General features: G+C 43.2%; 2 protein-coding genes and 2 long non-coding RNA genes across 5 annotated transcripts in view; 2 read left to right on the top strand and 2 right to left on the bottom strand.

Moving 5' to 3' along the window:
- mtap (methylthioadenosine phosphorylase) overlaps positions 1 to 5,430 on the top strand; it is a 9,867-nt gene extending 4,437 nt beyond the window's left edge. The window contains exons 5-8 of one of the 2 annotated variants that reach the window (XM_086119613.1): positions 261 to 363; positions 1,187 to 1,426; positions 3,144 to 3,266; positions 4,376 to 5,430. In XM_086119613.1, coding sequence (XP_085975739.1) covers positions 261 to 363; positions 1,187 to 1,426; positions 3,144 to 3,266; positions 4,376 to 4,414 — 505 coding nt within the window. In that variant the 3' untranslated portion in view covers positions 4,415 to 5,430. Of the gene's footprint in view, positions 1 to 260; positions 364 to 1,183; positions 1,427 to 3,143; positions 3,267 to 4,375 lie in introns of both variants that reach the window. The other variant, XM_086119612.1, reaches the window with a different exon arrangement.
- On the bottom strand, positions 5,428 to 10,961 carry cdkn2a/b (cyclin-dependent kinase inhibitor 2A/B (p15, inhibits CDK4)). The gene is made up of 2 exons (XM_086119614.1): positions 10,823 to 10,961; positions 5,428 to 6,305 (listed from the first exon to the last, which is right to left on the bottom strand). Exons 1-2 carry the CDS (start codon positions 10,946 to 10,948, stop codon positions 6,054 to 6,056), a joined length of 378 nt encoding a protein of 125 aa, XP_085975740.1. The 5' UTR covers positions 10,949 to 10,961; the 3' UTR covers positions 5,428 to 6,053.
- LOC147199948 (uncharacterized) lies at positions 10,855 to 24,122 on the top strand. The gene is made up of 3 exons (XR_015101796.1): positions 10,855 to 10,995; positions 19,748 to 19,817; positions 23,047 to 24,122. It is a non-coding gene; the product is annotated as an uncharacterized LOC147199948 (long non-coding RNA).
- Positions 17,259 to 24,122, bottom strand: part of LOC147199947 (uncharacterized) — a 36,125-nt gene continuing 29,261 nt past the window's right edge. Inside the window, exon 3 of the long non-coding RNA XR_015101797.1 lies at positions 17,259 to 17,564. This is a non-coding gene — a long non-coding RNA (uncharacterized LOC147199947). The remainder of the gene's footprint in view (positions 17,565 to 24,122) is intronic.

Here is a 24,122-nt window from a genome sequence, read left to right as displayed (position 1 = left end):
CTTTTGTTTCCCCCCCCCAGTGAATGGCTGAGGTGAGGTTTCACAGAAAAACTGACCAAAAAAGTCAATATTTGAATAGTGAATTGCAAAGGCCCAAGGGCTCTCTGTACAGTGGTAGATGGAGTTACAAGTGCTTCAACAGATTTTTCCTTTTATAAGATGACACTTTTTCCCCATTTTTTTGGGTGGAGGACACGAGTGTTATGTTATAGGCAAAGTTATTGGGATTAAGATCAACGGACTCAATGTGTGCTTTTTAGGACCACCAAGAGAGCTCAGACGCTTTACGACGGCCGGCCAACCAGTCCTCCAGGCGTGTGTCACATTCCCATGGCTGAGCCTTTCTGCAACAGGACCCGAGGGGTGAGCACCCAAACACATCCTATCATCACAAGTCTTCCATCCACGGCGAGAACTTCCAACCCTGCTTAGTCCTGCCGAACAATGAATCAGATTCAAGTGGACATCCGTATACCGGCCGAGCGACAAATCTGTCAGTGCGCATGGTTCTCCTCGGAGACTGGAGCATCTTTTGGCCTTTCAGGGACAGCGGTTACTACAGTCAACAGCTTCTCATGTTATCAGGTTACAGGGTGCATGAAAGCCGAACCAATCAAACCCGAACATTTCTGTAAAATGTGACACTCTTCGTTGTAATATCGATAAATGGATTCCTTCTCAGCGCGCCGACCTCACAGTGCAGAGGTGCAGGGTTCGATTCCGGCTCCGGCCTCCCTGTGTGGAGTTTGCATGTTCTCCCCGTGCCTGCGTGGGTTTTCTCCGGGTACTCTGGTATCCTCCCACATTCCAAAAACATGCATGACAGGCTGATTGAAGATTCCAAATTGTCCCTAGGTGTGAGTGTGAGCGCGGATGGTTGTTTGTCTGTGTGTGCCCTGCGATTGGCTGGCAACCGGTTTAGGGCGTCCCCCGTCTACTGCCCGAAGACGGCTGGGATAGGCTCCGGCACCCCCCGCGACCCTAGTGAAGATAAAGCGGATTGGAAAATGGAGGATGGATGGATTCCTTCTCTTGTTTAAAAAAGAAATAAATAATACAGGGAAAAGGACAAGAATTGCATATTAAACCACAATCGCAATATTGAAGTGGAGGGGGGGGGGGGGGGCTTGGCAATTGTATTATTTTTTTTTTCCAAAACGGTTCAGCACTCCTGCTTCCTCAGCAGCTGCTCGTGGAAGTGGCCCGCACCCTCGGCGTCAAGTGCCACGCGAGGGGCACCATGCTGAGTATCGAGGGGCCCCGCTTCTCGTCGCGGGCAGAGAGCCTGATGTTCCGCCAGTGGGGCGCCGACGTCATCAACATGACCACAGTGCCCGAGGTGGTCCTGGCCAAGGAGGCGGGTTTGTGCTATGCCAGCATCGCCATGGCAACGGACTACGACTGCTGGAAGGAGCACGAAGAGGCGGTGAGTCAATGTTTTATTCTGGTTTTTTTTTTTCATGAGCATGGGAAGCGTACTGTTGGTTGACAGTTCTTTCTTTCACTTTTTATGACAAGATGTGTTTCGCATCCTGTCAATTTTAGTTGTAGGCAGTTGCAAGTTGAAGAAATTACTCAAACTGCCCGACTGATGGCCACTTTTACTTCTGCCTTGTGTTTTTGTACCAAGAATATAACCGTCATAATCTCAGAAAACGTTTTTTCAACAAATGTATTTTGAGCCAAGTAGTGATCATAAAACAAGGGGGGAAAAAAGTAAAAATCTTACAAAGAAAACTTACAAGTACATTGTATTTATTCTTGATTCGTTATTTTTCGGGGGGAAAAAATGGAAAGCTGAACTTAAAAGGTTAGTCGCACAGGAAAAAGTCAATCGAGCATCAAATAGTTGCTGCTCCTTCACAATCCTGCGGCTCGGGTTTTCACCAGAATAACGAGCTATAACTCCAGTTCTGAAGGCTCTCAACTGAAATTTCTGCTGGCGGTCTAAAAATCACCGAAAGGGTTAGGTTCTGAACACATCAAATAGAACATCAATCCCAAAGGCCTCTGAGGTGTGCAGACCCGATCGGGCTCAGTTAGTAATGCCGAGCGTTCAAAGCAAACATGGCGAAGCAGCATTTAGCCATTCTGCTGCACACAGATGGACAATCTGACAACCGAAGTGAAGATAAGATAAGAAAAGAAAACCTTTATTAGTCTCGCAATGGAGAAATTCCCAAGGCCACCCCAAATGTGAATATTTTGAAATCCAGGTTACGATTTCTGCTTTTTCCCCCCAACCTGTTCTTATGATTGAGCTATTTTAAAAATCACATAAAAAAAAAAAATCTTGCACTGAAAGTTATTTTTGTAGTTTCAGTAAGATGGCTTTTAGTTCTGTACTTTTTTTAAAATGCCTTTAGTTCTTGATTTTTAAATACCTGAGACAATTCTGAACTTTTTGGGGGCGGAAGGTGCCAACCTTTCACGGCTTTTTGCTATTTGCGGCAGGGCTCGTCGGCGGCGAACGTGGGAAACCCTGTTTCCATCTATCGTTGGGACCTCAATTCACCCTTGTTTGTGTCACACAGTCAATGGCTTGGCTTCGTGCTATTTGCAAGACAGTGAAGCTGCTCATGAGTCATTGTGAGTCAACCTCCTCTGGCAGGGCTTACACCGGAGGCTGGCAGTTGAGCAGACCGAGCGGGGAGGGGTGGCCGGATCATGGTGGGTGTGTGTCAGGAGGTAGTTGTGAAGCCGGGGGTCGGCGGAAGGATGTGGTGGGCGCTCTGTAACAGGGCAGGAACAAGAGGTCAGCGGCAGGAACTTCGGAAGCGGAGTGTGGTTGGATCGATGAAGGTCGCCCCGCGTGCGGCGCATCCGCCGCGTTATCCCGGACCCTGCCGCTCACTCGGAAGCCACCCTTTGCACTGCGCGTCTCCTTGGCAATCATCACACCGATAAAACCAATCACTCTTACTCCGCTTCTGCTCTCTCGCCACAGGAAGGTCAAGAAAACAAAACTCAAAAAACACCGCGGCCAAACTTGACTCACCTGTCAAATTTGGGCATTGATTTTGTGAATATGATCTCATCTCCCAAAACCGGTTCTTCAGTCACCTGTCATAGGGAATGACATAATACCTGTATATCCGACTTTCAAAAGTCGTGTGACATTGGTCCCTCCCCGCCCCTTGCAGGTTTGCGTGGACAACGTGATGAAGACCATGAAGGAGAACGCCAACAAAGCCAGCAGCATCCTGCTGACCGTCATCCCTCAGATCAGCCAGATGGACTGGAGCCAGACCACAACTTCCTTGAAAGTAAGTTGCTGGGGCGGCATTCCTTGTGCTGAGCCACTGGAGGCTTGATTAAGATCAGTTAGGGTTGCGACGATCAATCAAATAGCTTGAATAACTCCATTACAAAAAAAACAAAAGGGGCGAGGGGGGGGGGGGCTGAGTCTACACTACAGGTGTCAAACTCAAGGCCCAGGGGCCAGATCCGGTCCCGCCAGGTCATTTTATGTGGCCCGCGAAAGCAAATCAACTTGCTAAAATCTGTCCCAAAATGTCAAATTGTCACGTGTAATAAATAACGTTGAGACTTTGCAATCATTTTGTTACACTCGCTTGAACAATAATTGAAACAAAGAATTATAATTGACTTGACTGATTTCAAAACTAGTCATCTATTCATGTGTTGTGTACAAGTAATCATTTTGTGGTTTCACCGTCATAACGTAACTTCAAATTGGACCGCGACTCAAATGAGATTGGCACCTCGAAACTTTGCAGGGATCATTTTTTTGCAGCACGGTACACCTCTCCCTAGTGCTGAGAAATTGATCTTAAGTTTAATTGTGATTTTTTTTTCTTCTTCTCACATTGATTAAAAACATGACAATCAAAGAAATGCAATCAATGCACCAAACGGTGCTGTGTGACAAATGTTATTTTGCCCTCCCGGAGTGTGTCGGAGTTGTTCAAAGGCGCACACAGTTGCAGGCGAATCCAAAGCTAATAAACCCGCAACAAAAAGCGCGACACACATTGTGTGTTTAAGCCTTTCCGGGAGAAGCGGTAAAGACAGTGGACAGCTTATCGTGTTATCAGGTCATTGTTATTGGTGCGTGAAAGGTTTAAATACAAGACAGATTTTGTTTTAGCAACATTGCCACTGTGCAACGTCAATGCACGTCAATCGAATGATCTCGCACAAGTGTAGCGAGCGAGTGGACGCTTGCTGCAGAATGATGTTCTGCAGCATGATTAAATATTTCACTTTGAATTTTTATCCCTTGAGTTTCCGTCACGGTGTACATTTTTGTTTTGTTTTTGGACAATATCTTTTTACATATGCTTTTGCCATCATGGAAATGCACACATGATGATGATGATGATTAAAGAATGATTTGTTTGCTCTGCTGCAGGCGATGGCCCAGTCGGCAGTAATGTTGCCCAAACATTGAACCCCATAAAAGCAAAGGACGATCGGCTCAGCTGTGGGTTTGTCGCCAGTGACTGAAAAAAAATAAAACCAAGCCCATGTCATCTTCAGCGATTTGAATTGAGCTCCTGGAGCAGTTTGTGGTTTCATATCTCCTCAAGTCAGGTCTTCTCACACTCCCAAATACCAATTAGACATTTTCACTCGCTGTTATTTTAGTGGACTTCATATTAGATATTTAGTCATAGATATTTCATGTTTTTATATGGATTTGTGTTTAATGGATTAATTGAGGTATTTTTTTTTATCTTTTTTGACGGAGCCTTCCTCTTTTCTAGAATTGTATCCCTACTAACATCTGTCATTTTGCTTCCATCCATTCATCCAGCCAGTTTCCCTTTACATTAAAATATTTAAAAAAAACTCACTCTGTTCACCAAAGCACACCGTATCAAGAATACACGCGTTGTGGGTGGCATGGCTCAGTGGTCGAGTGGTCGTTTCCCCAACTCTGAGGTTGGTGATTCGATCCTCGGCAATTGCGACCATGTCAAAGTGTCCTTGAGCAAGACACTGAACCCCCCCCCCCCCCGCCCCTCAGTTGCTCCCAATGCTGCGTCATCAGTCGGTAAATGAGGTAAAAGTGTTAAGTGCTTTGAATAGCCAAAGTAGAAAAGCGCTTTCTAAGTGACAGCTCATTTGCATATGCAATAACAGTATACTGTACCTGTACAGCCTACATTAAGGTCAGCCCAATAAGTAAATCCTCAAACACGTACTTTTTTTAAGTCGGTCTATTTCAATGCCCACTGTCTATTTTTTTTTTTTTTTGAGGGGTGTTGCTTTCAATTTGATGGTTTTTTTAATTTATTTTTTTGTCACATGACAGTAAATCAGAAGACTACATTTGAATCTAATGCTGTGACTTTCGGCACTTTCGGTTGTCTTTCCTGCTTTGTCATGAGTGTATCAGCAAATCAAACTGCATATTCACTCACATGCTCAAAAGGGAGTCATTAAATGGGAATGTTGAACTGGCTTGGAAATTCATTTTTATTCCTTTACAAGTTGATTCAATACACTGTGTGCGTGTGTGTTTGTGTGTGTGTGTATATATATATATATATATATATATATATACACACACATACACGTGCGATTGAAAAGCCCTAAAAGCCATTCTGTGAGCTAGAAAAGATGAAATAGTCCAAATGAAAATCAAAAGGTGTTCGGAAAGGTGGTATAATTTGTGCAAAACGTGCTGTTTTTTTTCCCTTCCATATTAACGCCACAGGATCCCAAGATTTTTTTCTTTGTTGAGCACGAACCTAACTTTCATGAAAAACTGTCTTCTCATTTTAAATGGCAAACAAAGCAATGTGACAGAAATTTCATGGTTGACGCAGTGTGCTAAAGTGCATCATCTTAATTGCAATTTTAGACCATATGAGTGAAATAAGTCCTTAGTTTGTAAGGTGTAGGCAGTGATTCAAGTATGGTCCAAATAAGGTTCATAAATAAGTATAGTAAAATGGTTACAATTCCGATGACAGTACCAACCTCGTTCCTCACCAATATCCAGATTTCTTTACCAATAAATCGAGTCCTTTAATAAATAAATAAAATGTCGGGACATTCAGTCCCTTAAAAAAAAAAGTCCTTCACAGAGACTCCAGGAAGGCCACGACTTCTGCGTGGCCGTGTTTGCGGGCCACATCCACGGGCCGACAGTTGGCGCGGTCCTTGGCATGCAGAGAGGCGCCGAAGCGGACCAGAATCCGCACGGTTTCTACGAAGCCACTCCGGGCTGCGTCGTGCAGCGGCGTGCTCCCGGTGCGCACGTCAGCTACGTTCGGGTCGCCGCCCCCGGCCAGCAACAGCTCGGCCACCGGCGTGCTACCCATCATCATCACCTTTGCAAGTGAAAACAAAAATGTGCGCTTTACAAACTGGACCTTTTCATTCCAAAACCTGTATATAAGATTAAGTGTGTCGTTTAAATGAAATACGAAACATGCAAGCACGTCAAGAATTTTCCTTTCACCCCCATCAAAAAAAAAATTGAGGGTTCGTTTTTACGTCAGCTTATGAAAATTGTCTACATGAAGAAAATGTCATGAATTTGTCATGTCATAAGTGTGTGTACTGTTAATTTCCCAGTCAGCAAAGGCATCTGGCCCGGATTCGGCATGAAGCTGGCACAGCTGGCCTTGAGTCGGCACTGGCATAATGCATGTGGGCCGAACATGGCCCAGGAGTGGCAAAGGAGGCACTGGCTTGACTCTGGCAAACCAGATGAGGGCCAGTTGTGGAGTGAAGTATTTGAGCCAGAAATAAATTTACAACTCCGGCCCGTATATGGCCAGCCAGTATTGAGCCACCCTTAAATGCAGTTTCAGATTTATTTTTTCAACACACAGCCTTGTTTTACAATTGCACACCGATGCGGAATTCCATTCATCTCACACACACACACACACACACACGCGCGTGAGGTTCAATCAGGCCCGCAGGATAATTTAAAAATGAAAAAAATGCATAAAAAACACAGAAATTATATTCTTAATAAGATGCAATTCATTGATTGACTGTTTTGACCAGAATAGAAGACAACAGCAGCCTCAGTCCGTCACTGAGACAGACCCATGACAGCAGACGCTACCAATAGCACTCTGACATTTACACATTTAATAGCACTCTCCTTAGTTTGTAAGGTGTAGGCAGGGATTACATTTAGATTTTATATGCACATGTAAATGGTTTAAAACTTCCTTTCTTTATAAATCTTGTTTAATCATAAAGTGCATTACTATATTTTTCAAAACCAATTACTTGTTAAAGTTTGTACAATCAATGGGATCAGTTGCAATGCATATATGTGAATGATAAAAGTAAATTGCACATTTGTTGAAGGAAATGTAAGGTGCTTCATGAAATGTTTTGTAAAAGATACGTTCATTAAATTTCAACATTTTCCAAGTGTTCTTGTGCTTCTTTATACCAAAACAAAGGAAAGACATTTGGTTGTTGATAGCAAAGTATGGTATCATTTTAATGGTCCGGCCCACTTGACATCTCCTGAGGCCGTATGTGGCCCACCATGTGAAATGAGTTTGACACCAGTGATGTATAGTAAGGCGTTTTTAGCCGGAAAAAAAACGACCATGTCTAGTAATCCGTTTTTAGCCGAAAAAAACGACCATGTATAGTAAGGCGTTTTTAGCCGATAAAAACGACCATGTATAGTATGGCGTTTTTAGCCGAAAAAAACAACCATGTATAGGAAGGCGTTTCAGCCGAAAAAAACGACGATGTATAGTAAGGCGTTTTAACCCGGAAAAAACGACCAAGTATAGTAAGGCGTTTTTAGCCGATAAAAACGACCATGTATAGTAAGGCGTTTTTAGCCGAAAACGACATAGTACAGTAAGGCGTTTTTAGCCCGAAAAAAACGACATAATATAGTAAGGCGTTTTTAGGCCAAAAAAACGACAGTATAGTAAGGCATTTTTAGGCCGAAAAAAAAATGACAGTATAGTAAGGCGTTTTTAGCTAAAAAAAACGACATAGTATATATAGTTAGGCATTTTTAGGCCGAAAAAAAACAACATAGTATAGTAAGGCGTTTTTAGCTAAAAAAAACGACATAGTATAGTAAGGCCTTTTTAAGCCGCAAAAAACGACATAGTATAGTAAGGCCTTTTTAAGCCGAAAAAAACGACATAGTACAGTATAGTAAGGCGTTTTTAGCTTAAAAAAACGACATAGTATAGTAAGGCCTTTTTAAGCCGCAAAAAACGACATAGTATAGTAAGGCGTTTTTAGCCCAAAAAAACGACATAGTATAGTAAGGCGTTTTTAGCCCAAAAAAAACGACATAGTATAGTAAGGCGTTTTTAGGCCGAAAAAAACGACATAGCATAGTAAGGCGTTTTTAGCCCGAAAAAAACGACATAGTATAGTAAGGCGTTTTTAGCCCGAAAAAAACGACATAGAATAGTAAGGCGTTTTTACCCTAAAAAAAAACGACATAGTATAGTAAGGCGTTTTTAGCCCGAAAACCCCCCCGCCCATGTTTAGTAAGGCATTTTAACTTGAAAAAAACGACCATGTGTATGTAGTAAGGCGTTTTTAGCCGAAAAAAAGCCCGACCATGTATAGTAAGGCATTTTTAGCCGAAAAAAAACGACCAGGTATAGTAAGGCGTTTTTAGCTGAAAAAAATTGACCATGTATAGTAAGGCGTTTTTAGAAGAAAAAAACGACCATGGATAGGAAGGCGTTTGAAGCCGAAAAAAACGACCGGTCATCTTTTTCGGCTAAAAACGCCTTACTGTATGGATATGGTCGTTTTTTTTCGGCTAAAAACGCCTTACTGTACAGGGTTGTTTTTTTTTGGGCTAAAAACACCTTACTATACATGGTCGTATTTTTTTGTTAAAACGCCTTACTGTTCGTGGTCATTTTTTTTGGCTAAAAACGCCTTACTACTGTATATATGTGGGGGGGGGGGGGGTTCGGCTAAATGGCTTACTATACATGATCGTTTTTTTCGGCTAAAAACACCTTACTATACGTGGTCTTTTTTTTTTTTCGGCTAAAACCGCTATACATGGTCGTTTTTTTCGGCTAAAAACGCCTTACTGTTCATGGTCGTTTTTTTCGGCTAAAACGCCTTACTATATCTACATGGTCATTTCTTTCGGCTAAAAACACCTTACTATCTATCCATGGTCTTTTTTTCGGATAAAAACGCCTTACTTCACATGGTCGTTTTTTTTGTCAAAAAATGCCTTTCTATACATGGTCTTTTTTTTCATCTAAAAAAGCATTACTGTACAGGGTCGTTTTTTTTCTCTAAAAACGCCTTACTATACGTGGTCGTTTTTTTCGGCCAATAACGCCAATACATGGTCTTTTTTTCGGCTAAAAACAGCTTACTACACATGGTCTTTTTTTTCGGCTAAAAACGCCTTACTATACATGGTCGTTTTTTTCGTCTAAAAAGTGTCTTACTATACATGGTCGGGAGTTTTTTTCGGCTAAAAGCACCTTACTATACGTATATACAGCGTCACACCTCGTTTAGTTTTGGTTGTAGAGTGTCTTGAAAGACACTTATAAATCCATCCATCCATCCATTTTCCGAACCGCTTGATCCTCACTAGGGTCGCGGGGGGTGCTGGAGCCTATCCCAGCTGTCTTTGGGCAGTAGGCGGGGGACACCCTGAATCGGTTGCCAGCCAATCGCAGGGCACACACAGACGAACAACCATCCACGCTCACATTCACACCTAGGGACAATTTAGAGCGTTCAATCAGCCTGCCACGCATGTTTTTGGAATGTGGGAGGAAACCGGAGTACCCGGAGAAAACCCACGCAGGCCCGGGGAGAACATGCAAACTCCACACAGGGAGGCCGGAGCTGGAATCGAACCCGGTACCTCTGCACTGTGAAGTCGACGTGCTAACCACTGGACTACCGGGCCGCCTACACTTATAAATGAAATGTATTATTATTATTATTATAAGAAATTTCAGGGGTTATTTTTACTGACCATTCATTGTTCATGACACGTACAAATGTTTGTTTTCCTAACATACTGTCCATTCTTGTTTTCTTACAGTTCTTACAGCCGCTATGAGACCTAACAGCCTAACATCTTGGGCCTCAGACCAGGAAATTGATGTCACAAACAAAAGATGGCTACATCTGGCTCCTGATCGGGATGGTGACAGGAAGGAGAGCATGAGAAGAAAAGAGGACATGGAGAGCGCAACAATTTGATGGACAGAAAAATACCGTTCAAGAGTAAGCTGCATTCCAATTTGGACTTTGTGTTCACTGTTAAATAAAGAAAAGTGCATTTTTCCAGTGTATGTGGAGTCATATGTGAGGTTCACAAATTATGACAATAAACATATTTTTATAACAGTCGTTTTTGAGACTTTTTTTTAAATGTGGGTCAAATATGGGCCATTCAACCTCAACTAAGCCACATCTTGGCTTAGTTGAGGTTGAATTCAGACTGATATCAGGAACCTGTTCTGGTCCAGCGTCGGGCCAGATATGGTTTTACAATGCGTCTCAGATCTGGGCCGAATGCGGCCCACATCATGGATGCCAGACGTGGGCCACTGCAGGACCGTCATTCATTGGGGTATGTGGACCGAGTGTACGTGCCGTGTCTGCCCCAGACCAATTTTGCTGAGTGGGTTATTTTAAATGAGAAACTGACTCTACGTTGTTGTTTTTTATTTTATGAAGGAAATATATTTTTCTTTGTTTTGTACGGGAGATAAGCTTTATATCAACCATCAATGTATTTTTTTTTAATTCTCGTGTCTCTTTCATAATTGTTTTTTCTTTTTGTGAAAAACGCACAGGTTGAAGGAAAAGGTGTATGGGCTTCCCCCCAGTCTGGACTGACCTGGAGCGCGGTGTAACTCAGCCGGTTGGGTTCGTTGACGTCCGCCCCTGCCCGGAGGAGTCGCGCCACCTCGGCTGTGTTCCCCGTGGCAGCCGCCGAGGTCAACTCATCCTCCAAAGTGCCCATCGTCGTCGGGGTAGCCCCCTGCACTGCCCGCTCACCTTGGTTGACAGGTAATCCGCGATAGTGGACGAACTGTTTTGACAATCCGCGCGTGTTGTGGTTGTGTTCTAACTCTCCTCTCGATACCGGTACATAAGGTTGAGCAGCTGTCAGTGTGAGGCGACATAAATATAGTAATGTGTCCGGGCTTGTCTTTGAGTGCTTTAAATGGGTGATGTCATCGCTCTGTTTGCCGCTGTGGTGCGCATGCGCATTCCCTTTATTTTGCTTCCGCGTTGACAGCCGCGTGACAATCAAACTTGCGGAGATGAAATGCCAACAAGTCAGCACGTCTCTGTATGCTTTCGATTTCGATTGTAAACAAAAGCAGCTGTACGAATGCGATTGCAATAAACAGTTAATGGTATGTGATAAGCGGCTTCGGTCGTGTCACGCCAGTTGTGTTGCAACAGTAGTCCGTCCGCTTAAATCGACCCAGTTGGAGAATTCAGGCGAGTCGTATGAACATATGCAAACAACAAAAATAGAAACGTTTAGGAGAGATGAAAGGAATCTGAACATCAAACAAAGGATTCATATGTTCCATGTTTATACTCGCCTAAATGGAGTCTCACTCGGTGTCTTTTTTTACATGCACATCCATTTTTTAAATTGTATTTTGTTTAAAAAACAAACCAAGAAAAAACTGAAGTTGACCACTGCAGCGGGAAAACTGCATATATATATTCTTTTACATGATCAAACGAGTGAGCCGTTTTTGATCATTACCTGCAGCCTGAAGAACTGTGAAATAATTTCAATAATTTTCAGTCCACAGTACGTGATAAAATGGCCGCCAATTTGCTCCAATCACACAAATGCGATATTAATCATAATTTTGTGTTTAAACGAGTGTGACTGCATGGAACATATTCTTGTAAAAAAAAATTTTTTTTGGACTTGACTTACCCTTTAAACCCCTTGATTATTGTTCCATGGATAAAATCAGCGACACTTGTCATTTCACAAAGCACAATTCCTTGTACGGTATCCGAATCCTCCGCTGGAGGATGTATAAAGTCAGTCGGTTGTAAAGGCGTTTAACAACTCTGCAAAGTCATAATGCAACCATCACTTATCACACCAAATCGGTTGTAAACTAAACGGGCGAATTAACCTCATTTGCGAGGTAATCTAGCAGGAATGTGCCCACGTGTGTGATTTCATAGGTCAGCTCTTTGCCTTGATTAGCGATTTGCAACAAAGGTCAGCATTGACTAGCGGCGCTTAATCCTGGATTTAACGTCAACTTCGGCCTCTGCCTCCTATTGAAGGCCACAACTGCAACACCGAAAAACAATAACACGCAGTTTGATGGTTGTAGTGGCCCCGAAGATTTTGATCAACAGATTACAAGAGGTGAACTGTATCATCCTCGAGTAAAACTGAAAGCAGCGACCCAATAGACAACTTGATGACATGGTTGGAATTCTTGTGTGCGCTCATGTTATGTGAAGACAATGATGACTGTGTGGAAGACAATAGCCCATACAAGTGGAGGTCCTATATGCCCCTGATGCACTTTCAGCTGATTATTGAATGGGACAAACAGTCAAACACAAAGTTATAAAATGAGAGCACCGGCAAGGATATGCATCAGAATCTGTACCGGCCTCAACTTAAAAAAAAAAAAAAAAAAAACACCAAAAAAGACCATTTATTTCTTGACATCACAGGTGTCAAAGTCAAGGCCCGTGGGCCAGATCTGGCCCGCCACATCATTTTATGTGGCCTGTGAAAGCAAATCAAGCATGACAAGTTCCATGATGCTTGCTAAAGTCTGAACAAAAATTTCAAATTGTCATATGTAATCCACAATAACAGTCATTATTCTTGACTTCTGATTTTAAAACTAGTTATTCATCAATTTGTCGTGCAGTGTGTATGTAATATGTGGAGGGGATTAAACATTTATATGTTTTCCCAAAATTCATAACGGCCCTCCAAAGGAAACCGTCAGTACAATGTGGCCCGCGACGAAATTGAGTTTGACACCCCTGCTTTACATTGCACAACCCAAACATACATTTAGGGCGTGCAGGGCCGCCCCCTCAAAACAGGTTTATTTTGCTAATGTGATGTTATATGAAAATATCAGTTGTGTACAGTAAACCTCTCTCCATTGTGGGGGTTAAGTTCCAGACGCCCCCATGAAAAGTGAAATCCGCAATTTAGACATACTGTACATTATTTAAATACTCCTTCCGCATGTTTATAGCATTTACAGCATATTTTTAAGGTTGAAACAAACTTTTAAAATAATACAAATGCATTCAAAAACATTGAGAGAGAGCAGGAGCAATAGATAAGACAAAAATATTATACCCATTTTCACTCTTCTTTCAAATTTAGTGTCAATCGTAATAGTGTGCAGCCACCTAGTGGCTGGGAGTGAAAATACACTGAAAATAAACGAGAAGCAGAAAAATAAATAATTATAACTGTACACAAAAAACAAATAGCGAAATAGCGTGACCATAAACCTGGAACCCACAACAGGGCTTGGATTTTTACTGTATTGAGTGCTAAACTCCAAAGGTGTGTGTGCAAGTGTGTGTGTGTGTGTGTGTATCGAATACTGTCCATGTACCTCAAGTCATGTGAGCAGACCTGCGTGGAATGCAACCTTGTCTTGAGGCTTTATAGCCTGCAGCCACGGAGGTTGAGCGTGGGTTGCCGCGTTGCCGCTCTGGAAATCCCCTCCTTGAGTGTTTGTTTAAGTGTGTGCTGTGTAAGTGATGTGAGTGATCATGGTTATTTTTATTTTTATTCCCAAATATTTATTTTGAGTGACTTAACAGTAGAAGTCCTCATCAGGTGACAACATATGAGTCCGCTTGTAATATTTGTATTTTTATAAACATGAACAACTAATAATCGGTACAAATATCCCAAAATGCTTTATTGTGTAACTTCTCTGTTTTTTTTCCCTCACAATGTAAAATTCTATTTCCATAATATGTGTCATTACTTTTATTCAAATATAGAACTTTAATTGTTTGTTTAACTGTGTAGAGTTTGCATGTTCTCCCCGGGCCTGAGTGGGTTTTCTCCGGGTGCTCCGGTTTCCTCCCACGTTCCAAAAACATGCATGGCAGGCTGATTGGAAACACTAAATTGTCCCTAGGTGTGAGTGTGAGCGCGCATGGTTGTTCGTCTCCGTGTGCCCTGCGATTGGCTGGCAACCGGTTCAGGGTGTCCCCCGCCTACTGCCTGAAGACAGCTGGGATAGGCTCCAGCTCCCCCCGCGACCCTAGTGAGGATTAAGCGGTTTGGAAAAATGGATGGATGGATTTAAATCTAAATCTCCTAATCTCCGATGACATAACTCGATTGTCTTCAAATCCATATATTTGTGATGTCGTACGTCAACTGGAACAAAACTGACTACAGTACTACAGTACTTTAACGGTCTTTAATGCTAGCGCACACAGACACCCACACACACACTCACTCATTTGTACAAAAACACACAATATCACACCAACTCAAATCCACTCACATTCATACACGGTCACTTAACCGCATTCTCACAGACCCCCCCCCCCCCCCCCCCCGCACCCCATCCCACACACACACAAAATCATATACTCAGATGCATTGTCACACATGCCCATACTCGCTCACTCACCCAGAGACACACTTTAACTCACACACACCCACACTCTCTTTTTCACATACTCCCTCATCCTCACCGAACACTCACCTGCAGACATTTTACCTCACACACTCACTCCACACGCATTTGCACATACAAAGCTCTCCAAGTCAAATAAATGTTAATTCAATTTTCATCCATCCATTTTCCGAACCGCTTAATACTCACTAGGGTCGCGGGGGGTGCTGGAGCCTATCCCAGCCATCTTCGGGCAGTAGGCGGGGGACACCCTGAACCAGTTGCCAGCCAATCGCAGGGCACACAGAGACGAACAACCATGCACGCGCACACTCACACCTTGGGACAATTTAGAGTGTTCAATTAGCCTGCCATGCATGTTTTTGGAACGTGGGAGGAAACCGGAGCACCCGGAGAAAACCCACGCAGGCCCGGGGAGAACATGCAAACTCCACACAGGGAGGCCGGAGCTGGAATTGAACCCGGAACCTCTGCACTGTGAAGCCGACGTGCTAACCACTGGACTACCGGGCCGCCCTAATTCAATTTTAAAAATTAAAAAAGAGAGACCACTGTGCGTGTCTCATGGAAGTGAACGACAATCTACTCGACCCATGTACTGCTTGGGCCAATGTTAACGACAGCTTTCAATGCTCCTGTATGACAACAAAATAATAGTCCTTGGTACAGTGGCAAAATAAATAATCCAGCACTCAATCATATTTAACCTAAGTCCCAGTCCGCAAATAGTGAGGCTGCATCAGTCGGTCAAAAAGGGTCAAAAGAGTGGCCCACAAGGAGGAACCGTGTTGTTGAGCAACTTGGGAGCAGCACAAACGCCCGTTTAGTCACGGGCCAGTGGGTGAATGGGTCAGAGGCTGATTTGTGGGAACGCCCACGTATGCCAATATGTCAAAACTGTGGTCAGGGGATTTAACACACACACACACACATCGATTTTTCAACAGCACTTATCCTGAACAGGGTCGCAGTGGGGTGCAGGAGCCTCTCCCAGCTGACTTGGGGCAAAAGGCGCACTACACTCCGAACTGGTCGCCAGTCAGTCGCACGGCACATATAGAGACGAATGACCATACACACCCTCATTACGGATAGCTAGCGAGCTATCTAGCTAGCTAGACAACTCGCTAGCTAGCTAGATAGATAGGTGTGTGTGTGTGTGTGTGTTTGTGTGTGTGTGTGAGAGAAAGAGAGAGAGAGAGAGAGAGAGAGAATGAATGTGTGTGTAAGAGGCAGTTTTTTTTGTGCTTTTGTATGCCCAAGTGGGTAACTGTATGTGTGTGTGTGTGTGTGTGCATGCGGATGTGTGTGTGTCAGAAGGACACAAGACAGCGGATTGCTTGGATCCGGCTGCAGGCAGAGAGCAAAAACGTGGGCGCGACGGAAGAAGGCCTTCTCTTCCTCGTCATAAATGTCAAAATGGCCACCGCCCACACATCCATCGCCGACCACGTCCGTCACGTCTCCGTACGCTTTTGAATCGCACACGCAAAAATGAACCCGCAAGTGTTTGCTCTGGCTCACTTATCGCACAAGTTAGCATCAATCATATTTAAGCTGCTATGCGAACCAGATAAAAACATACAATGGAGCTGATGGGGTTTTTTTTTGTTAGTTTTTTGTTCCTGCAGTGTGGAACTGAAATGAAAGATGTCTTTATACATTTCCTGTACACCAGATTGATGATTAACCGGCGGTGACATCATCCCGTCATTACCGGCTGCGGCTTGACATGCGCCCACGCAGTTTAAACAGGTGGCTTTGATAGGGTTTTACAACCTAAAAAAAAAATATCAAGAAATGATACATAAACAACGGTGGGAGGATATTACAGTTCACGTAAAAAAGACGACGGTTGCTGCCGAGTTTTTTTTTCTTCACGATACGAAAATGGAGGATGCAAAATTTCGACATTCACTGTAAAATTAAACAAAGAGTGTGCTTGACTAAACCGTATAAACGGCTAAATTCTGCGGGCTATTAATGCTAACACACAATTCAAAACTCTATCGGTGGGCTAGCAAAATTAGCATTGACACTGCTGTAATTATGGCTTTTTAAAAAGCTTATATTTGAACACAAGCGACATCAACACACACAAACAGTGCATGCGGCAATACTCACAGGCATATATTCTTTATCCTCTTGGCACCCCCCCAAAAAAAACAACTATCATTCCTGCATCTTAGTTAAATAGTGCCTCCTCTGTGTTTGTTTGTTAAAATCGATGTCGTGTTTCTGTATTTATTATACCCCCCCGCCTCCCCAGGTGACCAAAATTTAATGCGCAGGTTTTGTCCGAGTACTCCTGTTTCCTCCCATATTTTGGAAACATGCATGGTCATGTAATTGATCACTCTAAATTGTCCTTAGATTGTGACTGTTGAATGGTTGTTTGTCAATGTGTGCCTTGCGATTGGCTGTTTACCACTTGAGGGTGGGCGGGGCTCAGGATCTGCATGATGAACCCAATCGCCTGAAAAAAAAATCGACTTATTCGGGGTTACCTTGATGACCAATCAATTTCATACGCTTATTTGAAGCAATACCGAAATGCAGCTCTGCTTACCGTTTGGATTTGACTCGCTTGAAAATCCTGTCTTCGGCCGATCTGGCTTCACTGCACTGCTGAGAGACAACTATTTGAAATCAATGTAAATTTGAGAATATCGGTGAAATACCAGATTGGTATCGGGTGTCATAGTATCGGAGTATTTGCATGTGTCAAAGTACAGTTGCGGTATCGTTGGCTGGGTGACAAAAAGTCTTGCAAATTTTGTCTAATTTCACGTCAATGCTCCGCAACCAATTATCTGAGGTGTAAACTTTCTCCCCATCTCGTTGTCCAACAGCAGGATTGAGGAAGTCTTTGTTAGAGACTTCATTCCATCCGATCAGCGCTTCCCCTCGATGGGTTCCAGCCCAAAGTTAGTCACGTCCGCTCTGAAAGAAAAGTTAAAAAAAAAAAAAAAAAAAAGATAATCACATCAGCTTTTACACCAAAAGTGCATCAGTACGCGAATAAAAATCGGTGATTGATGGTTGTGTTTTATCATAGTTAAGCTTCCTCCCTCTACTTATACGGCCATAAATAAAAAATTTCAAACGATGGCGGATGCTCAGTGCTCAGGTTTTGAGTGACGCTGTCACAGAGAGGAGGATTGTTATGGGAATAATGATTTTTATTGTGCGTGTCTTTTGGAACAGCACCGCTTCACATTGGAAGGTCGACGAAAACATGACTGATTACAGTGAAATCATAATTCGGGTTTTGTAACGCATTTGTTAGATCACCACGAGGGATAGTGCAGCTTGAAACGCTTTAATGGGGACTCTTTCAATTTCATTGCAGTTTTACCATCTCATATTTGGTGTGAAATAGATCGTTTGAAGCTTTGCGCATAACAAAAAATATTGGTCTTGTAACACAAACAAACCAAATTGTTTTTTTGTGAAGGAACTTTGACATCCTGGTGTAATAATCATTTTTAGAAATGATTTTGGTGGGGTCAACCTTATAGTGGTTGTTGATCTAATGCATTCGTTTGGTAAACAATGCACATACAAAGTCCTACAAGTCAACACGTACAAGTCCTTGCGGCCTTATTGGTACAATGGATGTGGGCGTATTTTTTATTTTTTGTGGTAATTTTTTTTATTTAAATTTTTTTTTCTCTTTTGTAAGAAAAAAGGTCTTCTATTTTAAAAAGAAAAAATGATTTTTATTTATTGAGGAAAAAAATGTCCTTGATGCAGTGTACAGTTGATAGACAGTTAAAACATGGTTCGGTCTCTTTTTTTAATATATATATATCACAAAACCTTGCACTTGAACAGGGGTGTGTAGACTTTTCATAACAAATGAATTTTTTTAATCGATTATTTTAAAGAAAAGATCATATCGGAAATATATGAATGAGAAAAAGTTTCTAGACTTTTTTTTAACCTATATTGTATAGTTTTAAAATTATGAATGATAATGTTGTCTTTATATGACCATTGCCACTTTCAGGCAAATTCATATGCACATGCATACTGCATGTCAACAATGAAGAACCCCCCCCCCCCACCACCTTACTATATCTTCAGTTCTTATCATAACTGCACTACACCAGGAAAAAGTAACATCGTCAAACTAAAGTAAACCAACGCACTCAATAAAGCAGCTACGACTTTGATATATCGTGACAACGATGACTTGATTCTCTTTGCTTGGGGATTTGGAGACGTTCCTTATGTTGAAAGGCAATTGTTTCTCCTGTAGGGGGCGCTGCATGAACACCTCATCGGTCCCAGTGCTCAGTCCTTGCAGCCCGGCGGTTCGCCAGTTATTGGGAGCTTCTAGTTGAAAGCTACTTGAACGGATAGTTAGCATCACCGCGCTAATTAGAAAGCGAAAAGGTGGAGGGGCCAGTAACATGTGGAAATCAGCTATGGAGCGGTTGAGGGTGGCAAGTCGGGGTGGTGTTGATACACACGCACGCACACCCCCCCCCCCCCCCCCCCCCCACCATTATCCCTTCAGGCAATATGAGACGTCAGAGGAAACTGGAGGAGGGGGAATGGCTGCGGTCACTGGCCCATGTAATGGAACCATGGAAATACTCGCACACGCACACTTGGGGTTAATGCATGTGACTGTGCTGAGCGTTTCGATTTGGGGAGTTTCTTGGGGCCCTTTCGGCTGCAAGCAGATACTCCCTTCAGTTTTTAAAAGAGGGATCTCCAAAATCCAAAATCGCATAAGTGGTACAATTTTGAGTTTAAGAAAAAAATATACTACAATTCTCTTTAATAATATAACTATTTTTTAGGATGCTCATTCAGTTTAGCAGTTGCATTGTACAACTTCATTTACAATGGCCATAAATATGTTATATATATGTAATAAATCGACACCCCCCAAGTGTAATGTAACCTGTAACCTGTACAATTCCATCGCATTTTCTTCCCTAATCCTGAGCTCCCTAACTGAAAAAGTGCCTCTGGTTAACCCCAAGTACAGTTAAGCTGTTCAAATAGGCTTTTGCCGACTTTTTTTTTTTTTGCTTTCTGGCAGAAGACTGAAGATGTTGTGCTAACACAGACTGCTAATTCTCACTGTTATTCCCTCCACCTTGTCTCAGGCCCCAGTTCCAGTTGAAGCAAAACGGCCACTGTTGAAGATGCTGAGGCCAGCACTAAACCTCACTGGAGGTATGGTGCTCTTTTTTTTTGTCTAGCAGCCTCTTGGCACTGTCAGGTGGACGTGCGAACCAGTCAACCACCGTGCTACGTGAAATAGCCTAAATATCCTAGCGGAGTTGATATTACCGATGAAAGTATGCGAGGGAGGACGTGCACAAACGTGTTGGCCTTGTAAAGCAGGATGATAATTTGGTTGTTTACAAGTGAGCAACACCTTCAACAGTTTCCTGTCATTTGATCAACATGTCTCCAAGATGCCCCAGCACCTGCCATCAGGAAGGGGAAGGAAGCCCCCCGCTCTCATTCGGGGCTGGGGAATCACCAGCAACATGGGTTTACAACCTGCTGTGTGTTTGTCTGTGCGTGAAAAGATTTGTTGTGCAGCCCTCTATGAAGGTAAAAAAAAAATAATAATTTAAGGGGAGTGAGGGTGAATTCTGAACTGGTGATTAAAATGTTTAAGACACTCTATAGAAACAATATAAGGAACATTTATGATACAATTTTGAATTTATTCATTGCCAGTCGTTGGGGTGGCAGTGCATTTGGTGAAGGTGTTAGCCGACACCCTGTAAAACACGTCACTCCCATTAATATTACATTTGCGAATGAGGAGTTAAGTGGCAAAATGCACCTGTTTTTGTCCATCTCAGGGGGCGGCCATTTTGCCGCTTCCTGTTGACTGAACATGACATCAAGGTTGCTCGGGTTCAGGTAACGACCAATCATGGCTCAGCTTCAGAAAGCAGGTGAGCCGTGATTGGTTGTTACCTGAGCAACTGTGACGTCATTTTCAGTCGGCACGACGTGGGAAAATGGCCGCTCCCTGAGACGTGCAAAAACAGGTGCATTTTGGGCGTTTGGGCTCGTGTTTATACTGGTGGAGGCACATAGAATATATTGTTGTCACAAAGATTTTGGAATTGGCTTCCCTTCTAAATTCCTGTATATTAGGAAAGGGGCCGTGTCTCACCCAAATTCACCCCCTTTTGGCCCTCAATGACATCATCATTTTTCCATTCTCTGATTGGTCGGTCGTAGCAAAAGTTGTTCCAGCTCACTTTGACGAGCGAAACATTTCTTTAGCAATCCGCACGCAATATTCATCATCATCTTATAACTCTGTTCAGTATATTTCATGCGTTGATGATTTTGTCGTGTTATGAGATAAATGCTAATTGGGAGCTGCCCCAGATGATGTCTGCATTGCGTTTTGATATAAAACTGATTTCTATAAATGCGATGAGTTGTGGTATAAAGAGGTGGATTAAGTTAGACAAGTGTCCAGTTACCACATTCACCGTTAGACTGTGCGGGTGTAACGATCGTGAGTCATGTGGCAGACGTGGTCGTCTACCGCCCGTCGCGCATTTCCTTGTATTTTTCTTTGGGCAGAATGTTTGATGTCGGAGAGCCCTCACGTGGGTAACGGCGCATGACGACAAACGTGTCACGATCCGACGGCGCGCGTGACAAATGTGCCGTTTTGGAAGCAAGCGATTCGTTATTTGCGCCTCATTTGATGCCCCGCCATCACGCGCTGGAGCGCGTGATGGCGCTTCGCCACGAGATGGCACTGCGCTTGCAGCCATGTCGGCACCCACCCCTCCCCAAACCCCCTCACACCCCCCCCCCCCCCCTTCGGCACACACTAACCTTATTCCCTATCTATCTAATTACACATTAGAGCTGTAATATGCCATTCCACATCCATGGGTCTCAGATGAATGGTTTCTTCCCCCCTCCGTCGCTCTTCTCATCTGCCGCTTTCCATCCTTCCTCTTTTACCTTCTTCCAGCCCTCCCTCCATCCCTTTCCGGCCAGCTTCCCTCAATTACTGTCACGGGCGGCCCACAACATTGCAGAGGGGCGGGGGGGGGGGGGGGCGAAGCCGAGCGGGGGGGAAAACGACGCACGTGATGAGGAGACAGCCGTGACATCGTAAGAATTGGTATTTACAGGTGCGTTGCGGACGCTAACAACTTTTTATTATTATTATTTTTTTTTTTTTTTAAACAAAGGTTACACCAGCCTATGTTTTCCCTTTAGTAGATCGCACCTGTCCCAAAGTGGTCACAAGCCCATATGAAGAAACAAGCATTCACATTCACACCCGTGGGCAAATTAGTCCTCAAGGATGCCCTCAGGAACGTGGAGAACATGCAAGTTCCACACAGAAAAAATATTTGAAACCAGAACTGCTTCTGTGAGCCATACTGCCCAGTTGGAAGATCAATTTGTGTTCAAATAAATAAAAATACGATACGTTTGAGGAAAAAGTCCCTAAGATATGCATGTCAGATCCCGTTTTCCAGCTTCACGTTTTGAAATAGGCTCCCGCTCACCCGTGACTCAGAACAGGATCAGCACTGTCACACTGATTCTTAACAGCCCCGTTAAGTGAACTGAAGCTCTTCAGTTGGAGAAAAAAAAAAAAGTAGCGCTCTGCTGTTATTTTATGGCATCTTACAGCCGCCGATCTATGTTGAAATGAATTGAGAGCATTTATTGATACAAATGTAGTGCTTTGCTGCCGTTTTGTGGCATCTTGCAGCCAAGGAACTACGTTGAGGTGAACAGAGACGCTTCATTCAGACAAAAGTAGTGCTCCGCTGGCATCTTGCTGCCAAGGTACGAGTCAAAGCCTGTTCGATTGAAACAAAGCGCTTTATTAAGACCAAAGTAGTGCTTTGCTGCCACCTTGCGGCATCTGATTGCCAAGCAACTATGTTGACGTGAAATGAGGCCCTTCATTTAGAAAAAAAAAAGTAGTGCTTTGCCGTCATTTTGTGGCATATTGCAGCTCAGGAAACTATTTGGAAGTGAATTGAAGAGCTTTGTGGCATCTCGAGGCACATATAAGTCGTGGGGGCATCAATTACTTAATATTAATCACTATTTGCAGCGGGCCTCGGTCATTATCCACCACGTCTGTGTGGTCAGGTCAGGTCACGGCGATTCCCCCATCCGTCAGATATCTTCATTAGCTGCTCGCAAGGGCCGGCGTGCTTCATTAAGAAGCCTTTTCACGCCTCCCACGCCTGCAAAATACTTCACACGTAAAATCCCTAATTTCCTGTCTGGCTGAGTGTAATTGAATCATTTGACATGAGGAAGATAAGAATCATTCATTCTCCGAGGTTTCCTTGCCAGGCCATCGTTTTTATCATGCGCGCGTGGTGTTTGCAAGATTGCAAAGGCATGCTATTTATTTATGTATGTATTTATTTATTTACAGCTGATATCCCAGCAGCAGGTGCTTGCCGGGAGCAGAGGGACCTTAATAAACGCGCCGCACGCCACCCGCAGCTGCACACGCATGAAGACAAGACAAGGGTGGTGATTAGCGGCGTCAGCACGCGCAGCATTCGACTGCGACACACCGAACGGATTGCGTTCACCTCCGAAGTTGAACGCAATCCGTTCGGCGACGCCGTTTGATTTTTTTCGGAGGCATTTTTCCTCATGGGAGGTCATGAAAAGTGAATTCATTTCTTAAAAGGAAAAAAAAAAGAAACATTTCATCCAATCTGTATGTACTGTAGTGATGCATGCCAACATTCGTAAACGTCATCATAAATGGAACGAGAAGTTAACCGCTGAGTGATCAAACTGAAATAAAGTCAAACTACTTCCACTTCCAAGTGGCACAATGGTGAGTGAGCGCGATAAAACGAGACATGACACCTTGACAAATTCATTAGCAGAAATAACGCCATCAAAATGTCTGTCTGCTGTTGTGCGACTGCAAAACGACTGCCATACTTCAGAACACAAGATCCCTCTGCTGTATCGCAACAACGTCATCATTCTCCCTCCACTGGCATCAACAAGTGGGTGAAGTACAAATGGATACTAAAAAAAATAAATAAACTTTTCAGAAAACCGACACGCATTTGTGTTAATTTTTGTGGAGGCAAAACTGGAGAAAATTCTGTGCACACAGAGATGTAATTAACAGCGTCAGAAGACGTGAAGCGCAGATCGTGGACACATTAAAAACATTTGTATGAGAACGTTTTTTTTTTTTTTAAACAACTGCCTATAATTCCAAGAGGTATATCAGTCAAATTAATCGATTTTGAAAATGACATTCAGTGGAAGTATGTATTTCCCGTTGTTGGTCAAATGATTTTGGCCAATTTGATATACTGCCCCCTGGTGGCCAATTCACACAAACCTGAAGGAGCTTGCGATGAACTTGCGATGCACAAACAGTTTGATTCTTCTTCACTTTAGTGAGTGTATATTTTTTATGAAGTACAACAATGTAAAGTGTTATATTTCCAATTAAAATAAACGTGTTACTTTCTG

The sequence above is a fragment of the Hippocampus guttulatus genome, chromosome 9 (assembly GCF_054856545.1).
Source record: "Hippocampus guttulatus isolate MCC_2025c chromosome 9, RoL_Hgut_1.0, whole genome shotgun sequence".
NCBI lineage: Eukaryota > Metazoa > Chordata > Actinopteri > Syngnathiformes > Syngnathidae > Hippocampus > Hippocampus guttulatus.
This window is presented reverse-complemented; position numbering and strand designations above follow the sequence as displayed.